The sequence below is a fragment of the Bufo bufo genome, chromosome 5, assembly GCF_905171765.1.
Source record: "Bufo bufo chromosome 5, aBufBuf1.1, whole genome shotgun sequence".
Taxonomy (NCBI): Eukaryota; Metazoa; Chordata; class Amphibia; order Anura; family Bufonidae; genus Bufo; species Bufo bufo.
The window spans coordinates 129,252,828-129,271,064 of NC_053393.1; the positions used below are offsets into that span (position 1 = coordinate 129,252,828).

Consider the following 18,237-nt stretch of genomic DNA (forward strand, 5'->3'; position numbering starts at 1 on the left):
TCCCTCAGGAGACTGTCCACCACCTCATCAGGAGCATGCACAGGCGTTGTAGGGAGGTCATACAGGCACATGGAGGCCACACACACTACTGAGCCTCATTTTGACTTGTTTTAAGGACATTACATCAAAGTTGGATCAGCCTGTAGTGTGTTTTTCCACTTTAATTTTGAGCGTGACTCCAAATCCAGACCTCCATGGGTCGAAAAATTTGATTTCCATTTTTTTTATTTTTGAGTGATTTTGTTGTCAGCACATTCAACTATGTAAAGGACAAAGTATTTCAGAAGAATATTTTATTAATTCAGATCTAGGATGTGTTATTTTTGTGTTCCCTTTATTTTTTTGAGCAGTGTATATATATATATAAAAATCACCACATTGCATATTGTGCCTTTAATTCACGTTACAACTTTGCTCATACAAGGAATTTATTAAATAAAACAGGATAAAATACAAGCATGTAGGAAAGGTCCTTCAGTAGGGAAGATTTTCAAAAGACGCCAGTATGTGCTTTCTTTCTTCAGCAGTGGGCATTGCAGGATTCACGCCATCTGCTCTTCTTTTCAACATGATTGTTTGCTGGAATAAAAGAAGTCAGAGATTAACACTCTCAACAAGTATAAATGCACTAGCACCTAAGCCTCCGGCCTCTTCACATTTGCATATGTTGGTCAGTAATTTACATCAGTATTTGTAACCAAAAAATCTGAAGTAAATCTAAAACATGGCAAAGATGCAAGCCCTTTCATTATACCTTTTCTCTGCTTAAATGCCACTTCTGGTTTTGGCCTAAAAATACTGTACTGATGGTAAAATACACAATTATAAATGAAGCTTTAGGCTGTATTCACCTCCCTGTAATACAGGTGGGCTTAAAGGGCATCTGTCAGCGGATTTGCACCTGGCCGACCTGCTACATGTGCACTTGGCAGCTGAAGGCATCTGTGTTGGTCCCATGTTCATATGTGCCCGCATTGCTGGAGAAAAATGATGTTTTAATATATGCAAATGAGCCTCTAGGAGCAACGGGGGCGTTGCCGTTACACCTAGAGGCTCAGCTTTCTCTGCAACTGCTGCACTCTCTCCATATTGATTGGCAGGGCAGGAGGGATGTTTGTACTGAAGTTAGAACAAGATAGTGTGAAGATGGCGAGCTCAGACAGTACGGAAAAAAAATGCACTAAATATTTCCTCATCCCTACCCTGCAATGCACATTTTGTATATAATGTTGTTTTATCTTTTTAAGCACGGAGTCAGACTTATTAATGCTATATAATATTAAGGCAGCGCAAACTAAGAGGAGCCAGTCAGAGGATGCACCAAATCTATCACACAGTACGATCGATTTGCCACATCCTGCAAGGAGCAAGACAAGTTTCTATTCCTTAGACCAGCTTAAAGCTTGGGTTACTTCACAACATTATGTTGCACCAAAAACCATAATAATAATAAATATGGTGTATTTTTCAAAACCATATAGCCATGACACCTAGTCAGAATGACATAATACAAGATGGCAGACCCGGAGGGCACTGTTATGCCTACATCTGCCATGACAACCCCTTGGCACCCTGGTATCATGTCCGTGCGTGCGAGGGGTAGGGGAGCTGCGGAGAGACAAAACACCTTCCTTAAACCACTTGGATGGAATGATGTGGTCACTACTGATTGCAGCATTTAAGGCAGGGGTAGGCAACCTCTGACACTCCAGCTGTTGTAAAACGACAACTCCCAGCATGCATACTTGCTCTGCATTTCTCAGAACTCTCATAGAAAGGAATGGAGCATGCTGGGAACTGTAGTTTCACAAAAGCTAGAGTGCTTAAGGTTGCTGACCCTTGATCTTAGGGGTTAAACTGCTGGGGTCAGACTTCTCTCCAGTTCCTGCAGTTGCACCAGAAACAGGGTTATGCAATACAGCCCAGCTCCTGCCACTGATCTCATAGGTGTACTGACAGCACCTGCAAACTTAGCATGAGAAAAATGGATGGCAGAGAGTGGGATGCAGCACCCATTCATGAAGTTGATTTTCGTTGCTGGTCGGGAACCAGTTAATTCATGTTACACGTCCTCATTCGCAATAGAATCTTGCCAAAAACATCAGTGGAGTCTCACGAGCAGAGTCCAAAAAGCGTAAATTAACCTTACACACCCCAAAAATCTGTATGGTATAGTATCACATACATATGTCTCCATGTCTTACACATGTATTAGCATTTTCTGATGTCATCACGTATGCACTTCATATAATGAAGCACATGTCAGTATAATTGCTTGAAAAAGGTCCTGTGATAGGACTGAAGCGTTGTGTTTGTTAATATGGGTAAAACAAGGTTTTTTTTATACTTTTCATAATTTTGGAGTGCTGTGGATTTCCGTTCCGTGGCCCCGCAAAAAATATAGAGCATGTCCTATTCTTGTCCATTTTGCGGACAAGGATAGGCATTGTTACAATGAATCCGCAAAAAAAAAAAAGGATTCACACAGACATCATCTGTATTTGCAGACCACAAAACACATAAGGCATGTAGCCTTAGTGTGAAGATTTTACATCGAGATTTGTGAACATTGGCACCCATTACAGTGCTGCTTTTTTCACATTGCTATATTTCCATGCAGATAGCCAAAAAGGGAGGTCGCGTTATCGCAAAAACTGTAGCATAATTTCCAAACTGCTTCATACTTGGAGTAGGAGTGTAACTCCAGGTGGAAGAGCTCCAACCTGGACATCTGAGCTATATTCCGCAACCAGGTGATGGAGAAATGGTGGCGGCCCAGTAAAGTAGGATCAAAGATTTGGCCACAGTTAATGAATGGAACCACAGAGCTTTAAAGAACTTTCTAAGGAAGGTCGGCCATAAATTCAGGGATATTAGCCTGTGAGCGATAACTATTGTGGCTGGACATATATTGGCCATAACAGATTGAGTGGCAGGTTTCTTCAAGGTGGCTTGTGGTGGTTGCATACTAGTAGTGACTAGGGATGAGAGAACTTCTGTTTTCAAGTTCGGCGTACAAGGTTCGGGTTGGGGTTATCTAAGAATTCCATTATGGAATCTGTACCACGGACCATAAGTTATGGTCCGTGGTAGAGGAATCTAGAACAGAAACCTTAGATACCCCGAATCTTGTACGCCGAACTTAAAAACAGAAGTTCGCTCAACACTAGTAGTGACCTCTAATATGTGCAGGGCTCTCCATTGAGAAAACACCAACTAAAGTATAACAGATCCCTGGCACCATTTTCTAACATCTAAGCAGCCTGTAATTGCTGTTTTATACAAAATAGGACCTTATTTTTTTTTTTATCAAATATGTTTTTATGACGTTTTGGCAAAGTTAACGAGATAAAAATAGCGGCAAATCAGGCAAGCACCGTCTATGGGTATCTAAATACGACACGTCTGATGGTCACATTTTCATCACTTATTGGATTCAGAGTTTCTAGATGTTATTCATTCACATTTCTATTACCGTTAAAAGAGCTGAACTTACCCAAAACTTTCTGCACTGTTTATATCTGTAAAAGTATAAAGCACACATGTCTCTTTGGTAGTTGTTGACATCCAAGCATTTTGCTGCAGCATCACTTTCCTTTAAGAGAAAATGGAAATATTATTCTTATCCATAATGTATATGGGTCATTTCAGATAGTTAAAGGGGTTGTCCAGTTTTAAAAAAATTATCTTTACATGTGCTAAAATAGCAAGTTATAACACTCAAGAATATGCTTCAGTTATTCAAGGTGCCCTAATCCGAAGATATTCAATCTGGGCTTGGGACCTTCACTTCTGACAAGAGCTAACCGTAGGACTGCTGGCTCAGTGGCTAAGACAGTCCCATTCTTGGTCTAGTCATTGGATGGGACATATGACAGAGTTGGCTTAGCTGTTACTCTTCACACAGAGCACTGATGACAGGACAACAAAGGAAATGCTGTCCTCTGCCCAGCACATGCCAGGAAAGGTGTCGGGACCAGGACCAGAACAGATATCTCCAGATCGAGGCACCTTGGATAACTGAAGTATATTAGTATGCATAAGTATCTGTTCGGTGGAGGTATGACCACTGGGACCCCTGCCAGTCCCAAGATAGGTGGTCCCGTTCCCCCATATGAATGATGTGGCTGGTTGCACTCCATTATCTCCATTCATTCTTTATGGTACTATGAGAGATATGCCAGTGCAAGCACGACCTGCAGCTCCATATGGGGGAAAGGGACATTTTTTTTTATTTATCTGGACAGCCCTTTTATCTTTGTACATAGAAAATGTTAAGGCCATTCAGTAACTAAATAGGACACCTTCTATTGTATCCAACATCATTAACTACCTCGGATCTGAATTTTCCTAATACAATACGGGTCCAGCCATATGGTCTGGTTTCCTGATATTTTGGAGGCTAAAATCAGGAGTGGATCATAAAAGGAGAGAAAGTATTATAAGACGGATAAAATGTATTTTTATTTTTTTATTTCGATCCTGGTGAAGTCTGAGAGGAAATCTTACTGTGTGTCAGTCCCCTAACATTTCTTTAATCAGGCATCCATTGGGCCAGAAAATAAGATATTGTGGATTAAGGCTAGGGTTACAAGACAAAATGTGTCGCACCAATGTCACGCAACAATTTTTATAATGATAGTCTATGGTGTCGCACTGCGACATGCTGCGACTGCGACACAACAGTAGCAAAAAATCTATCCAAGATGGATTTTTCTGTGACTGTCGCGTCGCAGAATGTCGCATGGTGGCACCATAAACTATCATTATCAAAATTGTTGTGTGACATATGTTGCAGTGTAGTTGTGCGACTTACTGTCGTCGTGTAGCCCTAGCCTAAATAGTCAGTTAAAAAAAAATGCAAAAAAGTGAATTTTTCTGAAAACAGATTATACAAATTTCACTGCACACTTAGGCTTCATGCACCTGACCGTTCCGTTTATTGCGGTCTGATAATTGCTGATTCGCAAAACACGGAAGCCGTCCGTGTGCCTTCCGCAATTTGCGGAACGGAACAGGCGGCCCATGGTAGAAATGCAAAAGCATAACAGATACAAAAGGAGATTAATGAAATTTAGGGTATATGCAATAATCGATAATGTACTACTACTATGTGGAAGTCCCAGCATAAAGCATCTACAAGGATCTCAACATTGCACATGTAATCAACCAACCTCTAAACATGGATTGATATCAACATCTCTCATCTTCCTTTGTGGGGGCATCTTGTTTAAGAACTAGAACATATAAAACAAATATAAAATCACACTTTCAGTCATCACATCAATATCTATAAAGTTTTATTATATGGTATTATCCCACAAATTTAAATGTTTGTTTTTTGTTTACTCAATCTACTTAGGCAGAAGCTCAAAGTACCTGCATCTCCCAGGATGCACTGCAATTAGCTCATTCATAGAACATAGCCCCAGAGATAGATACTTGATGCAATGTCCTGACAATCTCCGCTTCAATGCATGAACTGCAGGAGGATATGCCTAATTTTGAAGAGGTGTGTGCCCCCGGCATAAAACCCTGCTCTATGATAAATTCACCACAATATTTTATTACATGTATACTGCAATAATACTTGATTTAAAATGCTCTATTTATGGTTAGTAATACCTTTCATGGGATAACTCCTTTAAAGAAATAAACACAACACAAAATAAAATAAAATAAAAATTAGGGATCGACCGATTATCGGTTTGGCCGATATTATCGGCCGATATTGAGGATTTTGAACGTTATCGGTATCGGCATCTATTTTGCCGATATACCGATAACGTATTGGGAACACAGAACGCGCTGCTCTCAGCGCGTTCTGTGTTCCCTCCGCAGCACAGGGGAGAAGGAAGCAGTGTCTCCTCCCCCTGTGATGCTGCTGCCGCTGCCGCCAATGACAGGAGAGAAGACAAGAGGAGGGGAGGGGCTGTGGCCGCTGCGCCACCAATGAAGATAAGCCTTTCATTCATTCATATACAGGAGGCGGGAGCTGGCTGCAGAATCACATAGCCGGCTCCCGACCTCTGAGCGATAGCTGCGATCCGCGGTAGTTAACTCCTCAGGTGCCGCGGATCGCAGCTATCGCTCATAGAGGTCGGGAGCCGGCTATGTGATTCTGCAGCCAGCTCCCGCCTCCTGTATATGAATGATTGAGAGACTTATCTTCATTGGTGGCGCAGTGCGCCCCCCCCCCCCAAGCCCCCCAGTATTAATCATTGGTGGCGCAGTGCGCCCCCCACCCCAATCCCGGCCAATAGTAAAAACATTGGTGGCGCAGTGCGCCCCCCCCCCCCCCCACCCACCCAGTATTACTCATTGGTGGCAGTGGCCACAGGATCCCCTCTCCCCTGCTCCTCCGATCGGAGCCCCAGCAGTGTAAGCCTGGGGCTCCGATCGGTTACCATGGCAGCCAGGACGCTATTGAAGCCCTGGCTGCCATGGTAAGCTCCATGCTGCTGTGTGCACTATGCACAGAGCAGCAGGGACAGTGTGAGATCCTATTCACCCTGATAGAGATCTATCAGGGTGAATAGGACAAGGGTTCTAGTCCCTAAGGGGGCTAAAAGTTAGTAAAAAAAAACACAAAAATATTAAGTATAAATGAAAAAGATTTATAAAAAAATACACATTAACAATAAACAAAAAAATACACATTAACAATAAACATATTAATTTTCAGCAGATTTGTGTAGGAAATTTTTTTTTTCTCAAAAATGAAAATTCCTAGAATATCGGTATAAATTATCGGCTATCGGCCTGAAAGTTCACAAATTATCGGTATCGGCCCTAAAAAATCAATATCGGTCGATCCCTAATAAAAATGCCATCATTTAAAAGGTGAAATCTACACAAATATGAAAATATTCAGTTTACACCAAAATTCCTCAGCCTATATCCCTCACTCACAGGGGTCCTGAAGGCGGAAGTATTTGAGCTGTGGAGCATTTCCTCAATGGCAGGCACAAGAACAGGTAAAAAAAGAAAAAAGAAAAGAAAATTTTTCATTGCGAGAATGGCGATATACCACAGATCATGGCTTTCAGGCTCCATTTGAGTGTGCATGTTGGGGCTTAAAGTGGTTGGCAGCGGTATACCAGGAAACAATACCAAGCATTCATTCATCTTTATTAGATGTTCAGGGCAGTTTTCATGCTTTTCCTGGCTTCTGTCAGGTCTAGACTGGGATGCCATCCATAGCTTGGCCGCTGATGGAGGGACATGTGACCAAAACATCATCATGTCTCCGCCACCGGAACGCAGCGCGCTTGACTCCCAATGCATGCACTCCCAATGCATGCGCAGATGGCAAGAGCATGAAGACTACCTAGAATTTGTAAGAAAGGTGATTGAGTAAGGCTGGGTTCACATTGTGATACATGAACAAAAAATAGAAATAAATTACTTTAAAGTTTAAAGGAGATCTCCAGGCCCCAGTCTTCTCACCTGTGGGCGAAAGATCCTTAGCTGCAGGCCGGCTGCACTCCAGAGTCCTCCTGTTTAGAGATACCGTGTATATATATATATATATATATATATATATATACACAGCTGAACAGAAAGATGGGAAGAAATCCAGTCAGGACCTGAACGGAAGAGCCTGCAGCCAGCCTGAGCACAGCAAAGATGGTGGCATCAACGATGCAATGGGCGGAAATGATCTTTCACCCACAGATGAAAAGATTCTGGAATTTTCTAAAAACAAAACCCCAAAAAACTCAGAGGACCCTTGTCTTTATAATAATTCTCCAATTGTAATAGTTTTTCTTAGGGCACCTGCACAGCAAATCTGCACAGATTTCTGTGCTTTTCCACACCAAAATGGAATGTGTTATTTGCAGTTTTTGTTGCCGATTTGCTGCAGATCTCACCTTTGCAGATTGTACAAAAATAAAAAATAAATTAATCGCACAAACAATGGACAAGTCAATTTAGCATTAAAGGAAAAAAGAGTGAGTGCTTATCGATATTTGTAAGCCAAAAGTCTTTCCATTATTGTATATTTTCGCTGTAGGTTCCTCTCCTGGTTTTGGCCTAAGCCTCATTCACATATCCGTGAGCAGTTGGTCAGTGATGTATCCGTGAAGGATCTATGTTTCACTGACACTGAACTGCTGAAAAATAAACACTGAAACACTGACGTGTGAATGAGGCTTTACAAATACTAATGAAAAATACTGACCAAATACTGACCATGGTCAAGTGGCCAAAGTAGGTAAATCTTTTCTAAACCCAAACCAAGTTGCATTTGCGCTGCTTTGAGGACCATACTCCTTTAAGCCTATCACAAAGTAAAGAAAACATTTTCTGGAAATCTATTCTGTGCCTCAACCACCTCGTCTTGGACCTGAAGTGGGACACTAGGGTTAAAGGGTTGTCTCAAAGTCAACCCCTTTACAGAATCTCAATTTGGGCATATGGATGTCATAGAGGGGAGTTTGTGGGACATGTCTCTATGGTACAGAATGGACAGGTGCTCCTCAAGAACAGCTCTCAACCAAACCACGCGTTACATAGACAACCATTCCAACATAAAAGAGTCCTAAGACTCCCAAGGCCTGGCCAGTAACCCTTCCCCATCAGAAAACATTCAGAGTATTCAAAAGAAGCTTTTGAGTACCTTGCTTTATCTTTCTGGCTGAACTGACTGAAGGTGCACTAGAGAAGAAGGCGCATTGGCCAAGTCTTGCCCAACAATGCAGTCACACAAATGGTGGCACCCATTTATGATAGATACTGAAAACACTCCTAAACGCACAACGCAACACTCGCCTACAACTCTTCCGCAAAATCACAGTTCTAATACAGCTGCACATATTTATGTGGCTTCAACTTCTCACACAGCGACCTATGACACTCCGATTGTGGTGAAACTACAACTCCCTACATCCATACTTGCTTGACTGTTCTCAGAACTTCCAGAGAAGTGAATGATGTATGCTGGAAGTTGAAGTTTCACAAGAGATGGAGTGCCAGAGGTTGCAGACTTCTGCATTAAAGGGGTTGTCCACCTTTTTCTTACTGATTATCCATCCTTTCTATGGGTCATCAGCAAGGTCCCCATGAAGTGAATGGTGCTGAGTTGCACCCAGGCCACGTGACCTATAGTCGTGATGTCACTGGCCTCTGGGGAGCTGCAAGAAGGCCACGGCACTACTGCGAGCCCCGCTGCCTTCTCAAATAGCTGATCAGCAGGGGTCCCGGGTTTCGGACCCTGCTGATCAGATGCTGATGACCTATCCAAAAGATAGATTATCATTAAGAAAAAGGTGGAGAACCTCTTTAAAGAGGACCTGTCGCCTCTCCTGACATCTCTGTTTTCGTAACTACTTGCATCCCCCATGTAATAATAATTCTGGAGCATCAGTTCTAATGAACCTATGTTGTGCCATTCTTCTACTATTCTTGCTAGTTTATGAATATTGGTACAGATGGGTGTTACCAACTGGGGGGTGTCCCTGCACAGTCTGACACTATACAATCAGTACTGCTAGTCTGAGACTGTGCAGGGACACAACCCCAACTGGTTACTCCCATCAGGTACCTTTTTCCATACATTTTTAGCAGGAATAAGAGAAGAATGGCACAACATAGAGTCATATGAATAGATGCTCCAGAAATGGTATTACATGGGGGATGCAAGTAGCTACAAAAAAAAACATTTTAATGAGAGGTGACATGCCCTCTTTAAAAAGGGTTTTCCGAGATTTTATAATCCTCTGGATAGGTCATCAGTATGTGATCGGTGGGGGTCCAACACCTGGGATCCCTGTCGATCAGCTATTTGAGACGGCACGGGCACTCGTGTGAGAGCCGCAGCCTTCTACGTGCTTACCAAGCACACTGTATAGCGTCGGTATCGCAGCTCAGCCACATTCACTTATATGGGACAGAGCTGCGCCTAGGCCACGTGATTGATGAACGTGTCATCATTCAGCCTAGGAAAAGCTGAGAGAAGGCTGCAGCGCTCCTGTAAGCACCGCTGCCTTCTCAAACAGCTGATAGGCGAGGGTCCCGGGTGTTGGACCCCCACAGATCAGTAATAAAATCTCAGAAAACCCTTATAAATGTATGGACTTAAAGGGAACCTGTCACCGGGATTTGGTGTATAGAGCTGAGGACATGGGTTGCTAGCACATCCGCAATACCCAGTACCCATAGCTCTGTGTGCTTTTATTGTGTAAAAAAAACTATTTGATACATATGCAAATTAACCTGACATGAGTCCTGTATGCGAGATGACTCAGGGACAGGACTCATCTCAGGGTAATTTGCATATGTATCAAATCGGTTTTTTACACAATAAAAGCACACAGAGCTATGGGGACTGGGTATTGCGGATGTGCTAGCGGCGATCTAGCAACCCATGTCCTCAGCTCTATACACAAAATCCCGGTGACAGGTTCCCTATAAGTCACATATTAAAGAAATAAGGACCCTTAAAACACAATACTTTATTTCTATTTGGATAAAAAAAAATATCCCAAACCTAAATGTCAGGCCTCATGCACACAACCGTTGTTTTGGTCCGCATCCGAGCCGCAGGTTTTGCAGCTTGGATGCGGACCCATTGCTCCGTTCCGTAGTCCGCAAAAAAATAACCTGTCCTATTTTTGTCCGTTTTGCAGACAAGAATAGGCAGTTATATCAAGGGCTGTCCATGCCGTTCTGGAACGCATACGGACGCCATCCGTGTTTTGCGGAGCCGCAATTTTCGGACCGCAAAACACCCAACGGTCGTGTGCATGAGGCCTTAGGCTAACCCCAGTGTTTACTGGAGTTAGCCTAACATTTAGGTTTGGGATATTTTTTTATCCAAATAGAAAGTATTGTGTTTTAAGGGTCCATATTTCTTTAGTATGTGATTTATATTCATATTTGGACACCGCGTTATTATTTCTGTATCATTATATATTCCTTCTCTGGTATGTATGGACTGCAGCAATTCATTCTCTGGGAGCCGGTATGGCACCGTGTGGGTGCCACACATGTACAAGTATGTGTACAGAAAGCAAGAGATGGGGGGACGCCAATGCCCCTGTAGAGACGGAAACCTGGGGCACATTACCAGGAGTGATCACGTCCAATGACCCTTCTTTACACTGTGCTCACACAGGTGCCTATGGGACGGCGGAAGGAAAATGCCATTTCTGATTCTCCTAGACTATGGCGACATGGTGGGAATTCTGCCCAAGGCTCCCTGACACAAGAACCCTGCAAAGTGGAAACAAGCAGTAAAGAGATCACAGTATCAGTTCTGCACTGGGGGCAGCAGCTTATCTCCTGATACAACCCCAATGTCTGCAGTCACCTGATGACTGGGCTGCAGGGCAAAGGTCAAGCAGTGGAAGAAAGCTCCTGTGCCGTGTGAACAGTGACAGGTCACCGCCTGAGTGACAAGCCATCAGTGCCACAACACCCAGGAGCCGTGACCCTGACACAGGCAGCAAGGGCAGCAGAGTGACTGAAGGAGACATGTGCGGCAGGCTGCACACATGGTCCGGCCGGGTGTCACGCTGTGTGCAGCTCGTGTGCTTGTTGTGGAGGAGCCGTGCAGAGGCGCGTCCGCACTCACCTCCCAGCGGCCGTGACACTAGGACAAGAATGGTGACAATACCGTCGGCCAGGAAGGTGACAACTACACCCTCTCACAAGCCGGACAAGTCCAATTCGAAATACGTCAACTTCTGGCCTCGCACACCTTTAAGTAGTTGGACAGACTAACCTGCTATCTAAGCCCCGCCCATGAAGTATCAACATATCAGCCACCCTATCACCGAACACGCTACCCTAGACTGACGGCAGCAACGTCCAATGAGTTTAGGCACCGCCCCCATCCTCTCTCCACCTCAGCACCGCCTCAAAACAGCGCTCACCGATGACTGACGTCCGCGTCGGCCAATCCAAGGCACCGACGGTGACAGCACTGCAAACTGGATTGGTGGACGCTCTGAAGACATCCAGCCAAGGGGCGTGGCGCGGGCGGAGAAAGAGGAGGGGATAGCGGTGGGCGCGTCTCCCGGGGCAAGTTGGGCTGCATCGCAGCGCATACACTACAATGGCTGCTGGAGAGAGGGGAAAGCAAACAATTTCCAGGCCCGCAGCGTCCAGGCAAAAATATGGGAAAAAAATTATTAAAAAATCGGAAAGGCACCTAAACCCCGGAAATCGACCGCAGGAAGGATGTTAAGGCTCCAGCGGTGAGTTTGCAGGGGGTTTGGACTGGCGCAGCCACCTCTGAAGCATAAAAAATCAGGGTTATTTAAATTATGGGAAAGGGGGGGACGAGGAAAGGAGGAGGAGGAGGAGGGGGGGGAGAGAGAGGAGAAAAAGTTATTGGAAATCACCCCCTCCTCTCCTTCTGGTGCAGGGACTTTATTGGGAGCAAAATCCGGGGGGAGAGGGGAAAGTTTCTGAAGAAAAGTCCCATTTATCTGTTGTAATCAATGTCTAAATAAATTAATGAGAGCTGGCATGCTGCTCTGGAGATAGGGCTCAGGTCTGGTCATCACTGTCGCTTTTTGGGGTCCCTTGCACTTTTTTGGGGGGGTTGTTGGAGTCAATTCAATGTCGTTTAGCAAAGTTTGCAAAAAAAAAAAAAAAGTTTGCTGGGAAGTTTTCGTTTTTCTTTCTTTCACTTAATATTGTGACAGGAGCAGAGCGGGGAGAGGAGGGAGGGAGAGCAGCCGGGCGAAAAAAAAATCACCAAAAATCACCCGTTCACCCCAAAGGCTCCCGACTTCCCCCCAGAGTAACCCCGGGGCTCCCACCGTCCCCCTGTGATGTCTCAGTCCAGATCCCACGGCTTCTTGCGTTATTTCCATGCTGTTGTAAGGAAGTGGGTATGTGGAGCTAAGGTCAGGAAAGTTGTCTCCCCCCCCCCCCCCCCCCCCCTTCATGTATAATAAGAGGGGGGTACGCTGATTTCAGTGATACCCCATAACCCCCCCTTGAAAGTGGATTTGTGCCTGGATTCTGGCAGAGGGGGGTGGGGGTGGAGACGGGTTACTGGGACAGCTTGTTGTCAGTATCATAAACAACCAAAATGGAGGGAGAATAGAGGCATAAACCAAAAAAAAAATCCTCAAAAATAGTTAGAACCCCCCCAGTCGGGCTCTGTGGGTGGTTTTGTGAATGGATCAGGGTCCTGAGTGATCCCATGTAGTTTAGGAGTCATTGGAGATTTTTCCTTTTTTTTAAAAAATATTTATTTGCTTTTTTTTTTCCCCCTCTCACTCTCTTGGCATACTTTATATAAGTTCCTGACCTGGCCAGCAAGTTGCTGTATTGGCTTGCTGGTTAGCTCTGAGGATCTGTTGTTTTTTTTTTTTATTGGTGTTTTTTTTAGTTTTTATTTTTCTTCTTTACAGTCTGTACCCAAGTGTTTTTTGTGTGTTCTTTTCTTTTTTTAAGTGGTTTTGGAGGTGATGTAAATTATCTCCCTTGTCACTTTTCTCCAGGCTTAAAATAAAAACAAAAAAAACTTATCTTTGCAATGCAAGCTCTTGCCTCCCCCCACCCCCCTGCTGCTGTGAAACACTCAGCCATTGCACTGCTGTGCTGCAGCCTGGCCTCTTGATAGTGGAGGACTGAGCTGATGTGAGCAAGGCTTTGAAAGTGGCATCTTGCTTCAGGGTTCTACCCCTGCTACATGTCACCTGCTGTAACCATCCTCTGCTGCTTGTGCCTTCCTGTGTCTGCAAGGAGATGGCGTGTTGCTGATGTTGCTCCCACATGGGGTGGGGGATCTGCTGCTGTGGCATACCAGATAAGTTACCTGGGTGCTCCAATGATGCCAGTGATTTCTGTGTCCCCAATGAGGGGGCAGCATACCCTGTGCCTGCTCACAGCATGATTCCATAGACTCTGAATAAAGTTCCATTGGACTATTTATTTATTTATTGTCCTTGTATTTTTAGGGGTTGCATTAATCATGGATTAGGTGCCACTTGAGGGATGCCCAGTTTGGGGGGGGGATGCTGTATTGTGGTGGGAGCCTGATGAGAAGAATATGGCCTCCATGTTTTAGAGAAAAGCATGCAAAACTAGTCAGATGTGCTGCTTATAATATTTCAAAGTAAAACTGCTGAAATCTGACCCTGTAGCTGTTAGGAGCCATGACATTGGTTAGCAGTGCTACCCTGGTGACTTCAATCACAGATCCATTGTACTTCCTATATATGTAAACAGCAGTGGGACTTTATTTTTTAGACCTTTTTTTTTTTTTTTTGTCCAAAAAAAGGAGTCTGACCTATACCCAGTAGTCAAGTCCATAATCATCTAAAAGTTGCTTGACTCCATAGTTTTAGTCCACTAGTTGTTGTCTATTATGCTATTCAGTAGCCCTTGCGCTGTGTTGGATGCCAGGGATTATAGTTCTGGGCACAGATTTGTTCATTTTTAATACTATAAAATTCTTATCGTTGTGATCAGTGCCTATAGTGACGGACTACGCTGGCTCCGCTCATTTTGTACATCCTACGTAGGACTGACAATAGCAGCCATTTCTATGTAAGGAATAGTCTATTTGCAAGGTCATTTTGTTTGTGTAACGATCTTGCTTTGAGTTTTTCTGCCGTTTTTAAACTTTTTTTTTTTTGCGTAGTCGTGGTGTGCACATGGGTCTCTTTTCTGAGCTTTGTGTTGACTGAGTGACATGTTTTAAATATCCATGTAAAGTTGGGCCTGTTCCAGTAAGTGTAATCCCATCCATTTATAGGCGACCTACATTATAGACACCATAGCCGATCAAGAACGTTGTTGCAAACCTTTTTGTTTTTATATTGTTGCAGAAAAAAAATACATTTGTTTTTGTGCTTTTATAAAAAAAAAAATATAAAGATTATTTTGCTGGAGGTTGATGCATTTCCTTTTGGTTTTCTGGGTAGGAAACTCATAAAGGAAATCTAGAATCGTGTCTATACTCTAGAACTTTGAATTGATCACAATAGTCTGCAGCAGTGACCACTTTGAAATCTGCAATCTTTGATCCTCTAACCATGTATGATTCCCATTATTCTAGGCAGTGTATGTAGGTTTTGAGATACTTTGCGAGTAAATGTTTATGGTTTATCCACTTCCTATGGAAAGGTTTAATACCTGCATCAGATAGTTTATGTATTTTGAATGGGGGGGGGGGGGGGGGGGGGTTCTCTTTATGCTATGCTTATAGTTGAAACAAATAGGATTTTTTTTTTTTTTTGTCGAATGTACACTTTTATTTTTTCATTTTAATCTTTATATCCCTTATATTCAAATTCACCTATAAGGGACATTTTTAAAGAATCTACATGTGATGGCTAAAGGGATCACATTAGTATAATAATACATTGAAGAAGGCGATTCATTGGCTTAATCAATTAGAAATGTGCCTAAATCTTTGAACATTTCTTTATGGACTTTTAAATAAATTTGTATCTAAACAATGTAATATGTAAAAATAAGACCTGGTTTGTGATAATGGATATGCAGTTTATCATGTGCTGCAAGTTATTCTTTGCCTTGAGCTCTTGTGTATTGCTTTCATTCAACATTTGAGGAAACCCCATTCCTTGTAAGTTCCCCTCTCATTGGTGCTTTGCCTAATTCAGATGAACTCCAACCTAGACCAATCGGGAAGAGGTGTGAGTATTGCAATCTGATACTGCTGCAAACATGGCAGAAGAAGAGAATTTCAGGGCTAATACACTGGAAGTAGATTCAGCACCATTGTACTTGTGTAAAGTTGTATTTCAGTCTTCCAGCAGAGACTTCAAACCAGATATGTGTTGCATGTGAAGCTTGTAATTGTCTCTTATTGTCCGTTGCTTGTTGCATTTTAATTAAAGTAATTTAACCAAATAAATGGAGCAGTCGCTTACCGCACACTATCATTATTCTGTGGTAAAGCATCTAATTATTGAGGTAAATATTCTTGTAAAGAAGACCGCTTGATCATTTATTGCCCTGTAAAAAAGCTCTGTGGCTTGTGCACCATTGATCATTCATTCTTAAATGATATATATAGAATTTCTTGTCTATTCCACTCTGTCATCTGTGATCCAGTGAGTTTAAGAACCTACAATCTAATGTAAAGGGATATTCCAGATTTATTATATTTGCGTCCTATACTGTGAAGTATGAATGTATTATTAAAAATAAAAAGTTAACTATTCTATATGCACTGTTTGAATTTGCCCAATCCATCAGAGTTGGTATAAACTATTGTAGTATATTAGTATTTTTTTATTGCTGTATTGCGCTTTTTGGTATTTAGACAGTGTCCTTTTGTTATTTACAGTAAGTTTGTGGCAAGCACATGCTATTTGTTAACAGGTTTATGACTATAATGCTCAGGACTAAGGAAAACTTCTAGACATAAGTGTCACCAATAGGACAAGTCATATGTTTAGGTACAGCGCCTAATATGACATGAAATAATTGAATAACTGCTCATAATTGGATATCAGTAAGTTTCCCAAAATTTAATTTTGGGTCTGATTCAGTGGAATCGGCTGTCCGATTCAATTTGCCCTAAATAAAGAACCCCAATTGCCCAGAAAAGTTAGGTATAACACTGGTGTCCCCTAGGACTGTATCCAACCCCTTTCAAGCTCTTTACCACCAGGACAGCATTAGTAATGTCAGTGACATGTTAGGGATATTCCAGATTTATTATATTTGCGTCTTATACTGTGAAGTAAAAAGAAAAAGGTAACTATTCTATGTGCGCTGTAGACAATACCTTTTGAATCTGCCTAATCCATCTAAGTTAATGTAGCCTGTAGATATTCCATGTAGTATATTAGTATTTTTTATTGCTGTATTGCGCTTTTTGTTATTTAGACAGTGTCCTTTTGTTATTGTCTATGCCTCTGGGTGCTGGATATTTGCGATCATGGTTGCATCCTATAGATTTGTTTAGATTATTGCAGGTGCAAGCGATTAAAAGACAGATAATTACTGAAGTACAAGTGTCTCTCTCTAGGCAAGATCCAACAGAGAACATATTTGTGTTAGGATGACACATTTGGAAAATATATAGATATGTTCTATCTTTCTGTTCCTGCTTTACCTTGAGAATGTTACAGCATTCAAGTGCACTCAATGGGAGGGCTGATAAAGTGCCCATATTTAGTGTGGAAAACAAATACAATTTTGACTGTGCCTCTATGTGAAATGGTGAAAATTATTTCCTCTGGCAGAAAAAAGCATCTTCACTATAATTTTAAGTCTAAAAATACAATATATGCAAGTAAAATAGTTTGTTCAGATGCATAATCAAGAATAGAAGGTCCTCTTGGGCGGCTTTGTTATTGATAAGAATGTTTTGTCGTAAAATAAAGTGGGTTTTATGGCTTTATTTCCATCCTTTTTGCAGTGGATGCCAAGACCTTGCAAGGGAACCCAAGCAGAGTAGTAGTTTCACGTGGAGATCCTGAAAGTTTGCATATGGTGCCCATAATAGTAAATCCATAAACTGTTGTGCAAAGCATGGATTTGTTTTGAAAATGGATATGCATCTGTAGTGGGTGATCAATGTGGAGAAGTAGGAATATAAATTTGCAAAATGCTGAAATTCTTAAAAATGATGTAAGAACTTTACAATACTACATGATGCTACTTACATAGAAAGAAATTATACAATTACTTTTCTGTATTATACCCTTTTAGTATGTGGTTTTGTTTCTGTTGGAAGTCATGTAGCTAAAACTTTTACACTGGTTGCTAATCAGAAACTGATACCGATTTTAGTTATTTTTTATTTTTACAAGATATATTAAAAATTTTATTATATCTTTTTTCTCTTAAATTTTTTTTTATTGAGAAGAAAGAAAAAGAACATACAAATTTATTTACTATACAATTTAGTCTTCATCCTTATTTTCTCATTTTAACCCCTATGCTTCCCCCACCCTTCCTTTTTTGTGATGTTTCTCCTATCTCGTCCGTGAAACAAGATGGAGTAGGGATAACGGTGATGTGAAGGCAGGGAATTTAAGGTTTCCAAATCCCCCATACCTTATTCCATTTCTCCTCCAATATTTTGTTTGTATATATATATATATATATATTTCATAGTTTTTAATCTTGTTGACCAGATTCAACCACATATACACACTAGGAGTATTTGGTGAAAACCAAACTTGCGTTAAGAGTCTTGCCAAAAAGAGTATTTTGATCAAAAGGAATCTCCTATACTTATCACAAATAATTCAGGAATATCTCCCAGGATCCAACATTCCACCGTATATG

The 18,237-nt window shown here is 42.0% G+C and overlaps 2 protein-coding genes across 3 annotated transcripts in view; one reads left to right on the plus strand and one right to left on the minus strand.

Annotated features, from left to right (window-relative positions):
• Positions 1-378: 378 nt before the first annotated feature.
• Positions 379-11,714, minus strand: CHCHD7 (coiled-coil-helix-coiled-coil-helix domain containing 7). The gene is made up of 4 exons (XM_040432438.1): positions 11,579-11,714; positions 5,175-5,237; positions 3,497-3,595; positions 379-579 (listed from the first exon to the last, which is right to left on the minus strand). The coding sequence occupies exons 2-4, from the start codon at positions 5,223-5,225 to the stop codon at positions 475-477; spliced, it is 255 nt and encodes an 84-aa protein (XP_040288372.1). The 5' UTR covers positions 5,226-5,237; positions 11,579-11,714; the 3' UTR covers positions 379-474.
• A 363-nt stretch (positions 11,715-12,077) lies between these two features.
• The window catches only part of PLAG1 (PLAG1 zinc finger), a 44,862-nt gene continuing 38,702 nt past the window's right edge, over positions 12,078-18,237 (plus strand). For both annotated transcript variants that reach the window (XM_040432307.1, XM_040432309.1), the window contains exon 1: positions 12,078-12,203. The gene's annotated coding sequence lies outside the window, so the exon portion shown is untranslated. The remainder of the gene's footprint in view (positions 12,204-18,237) is intronic.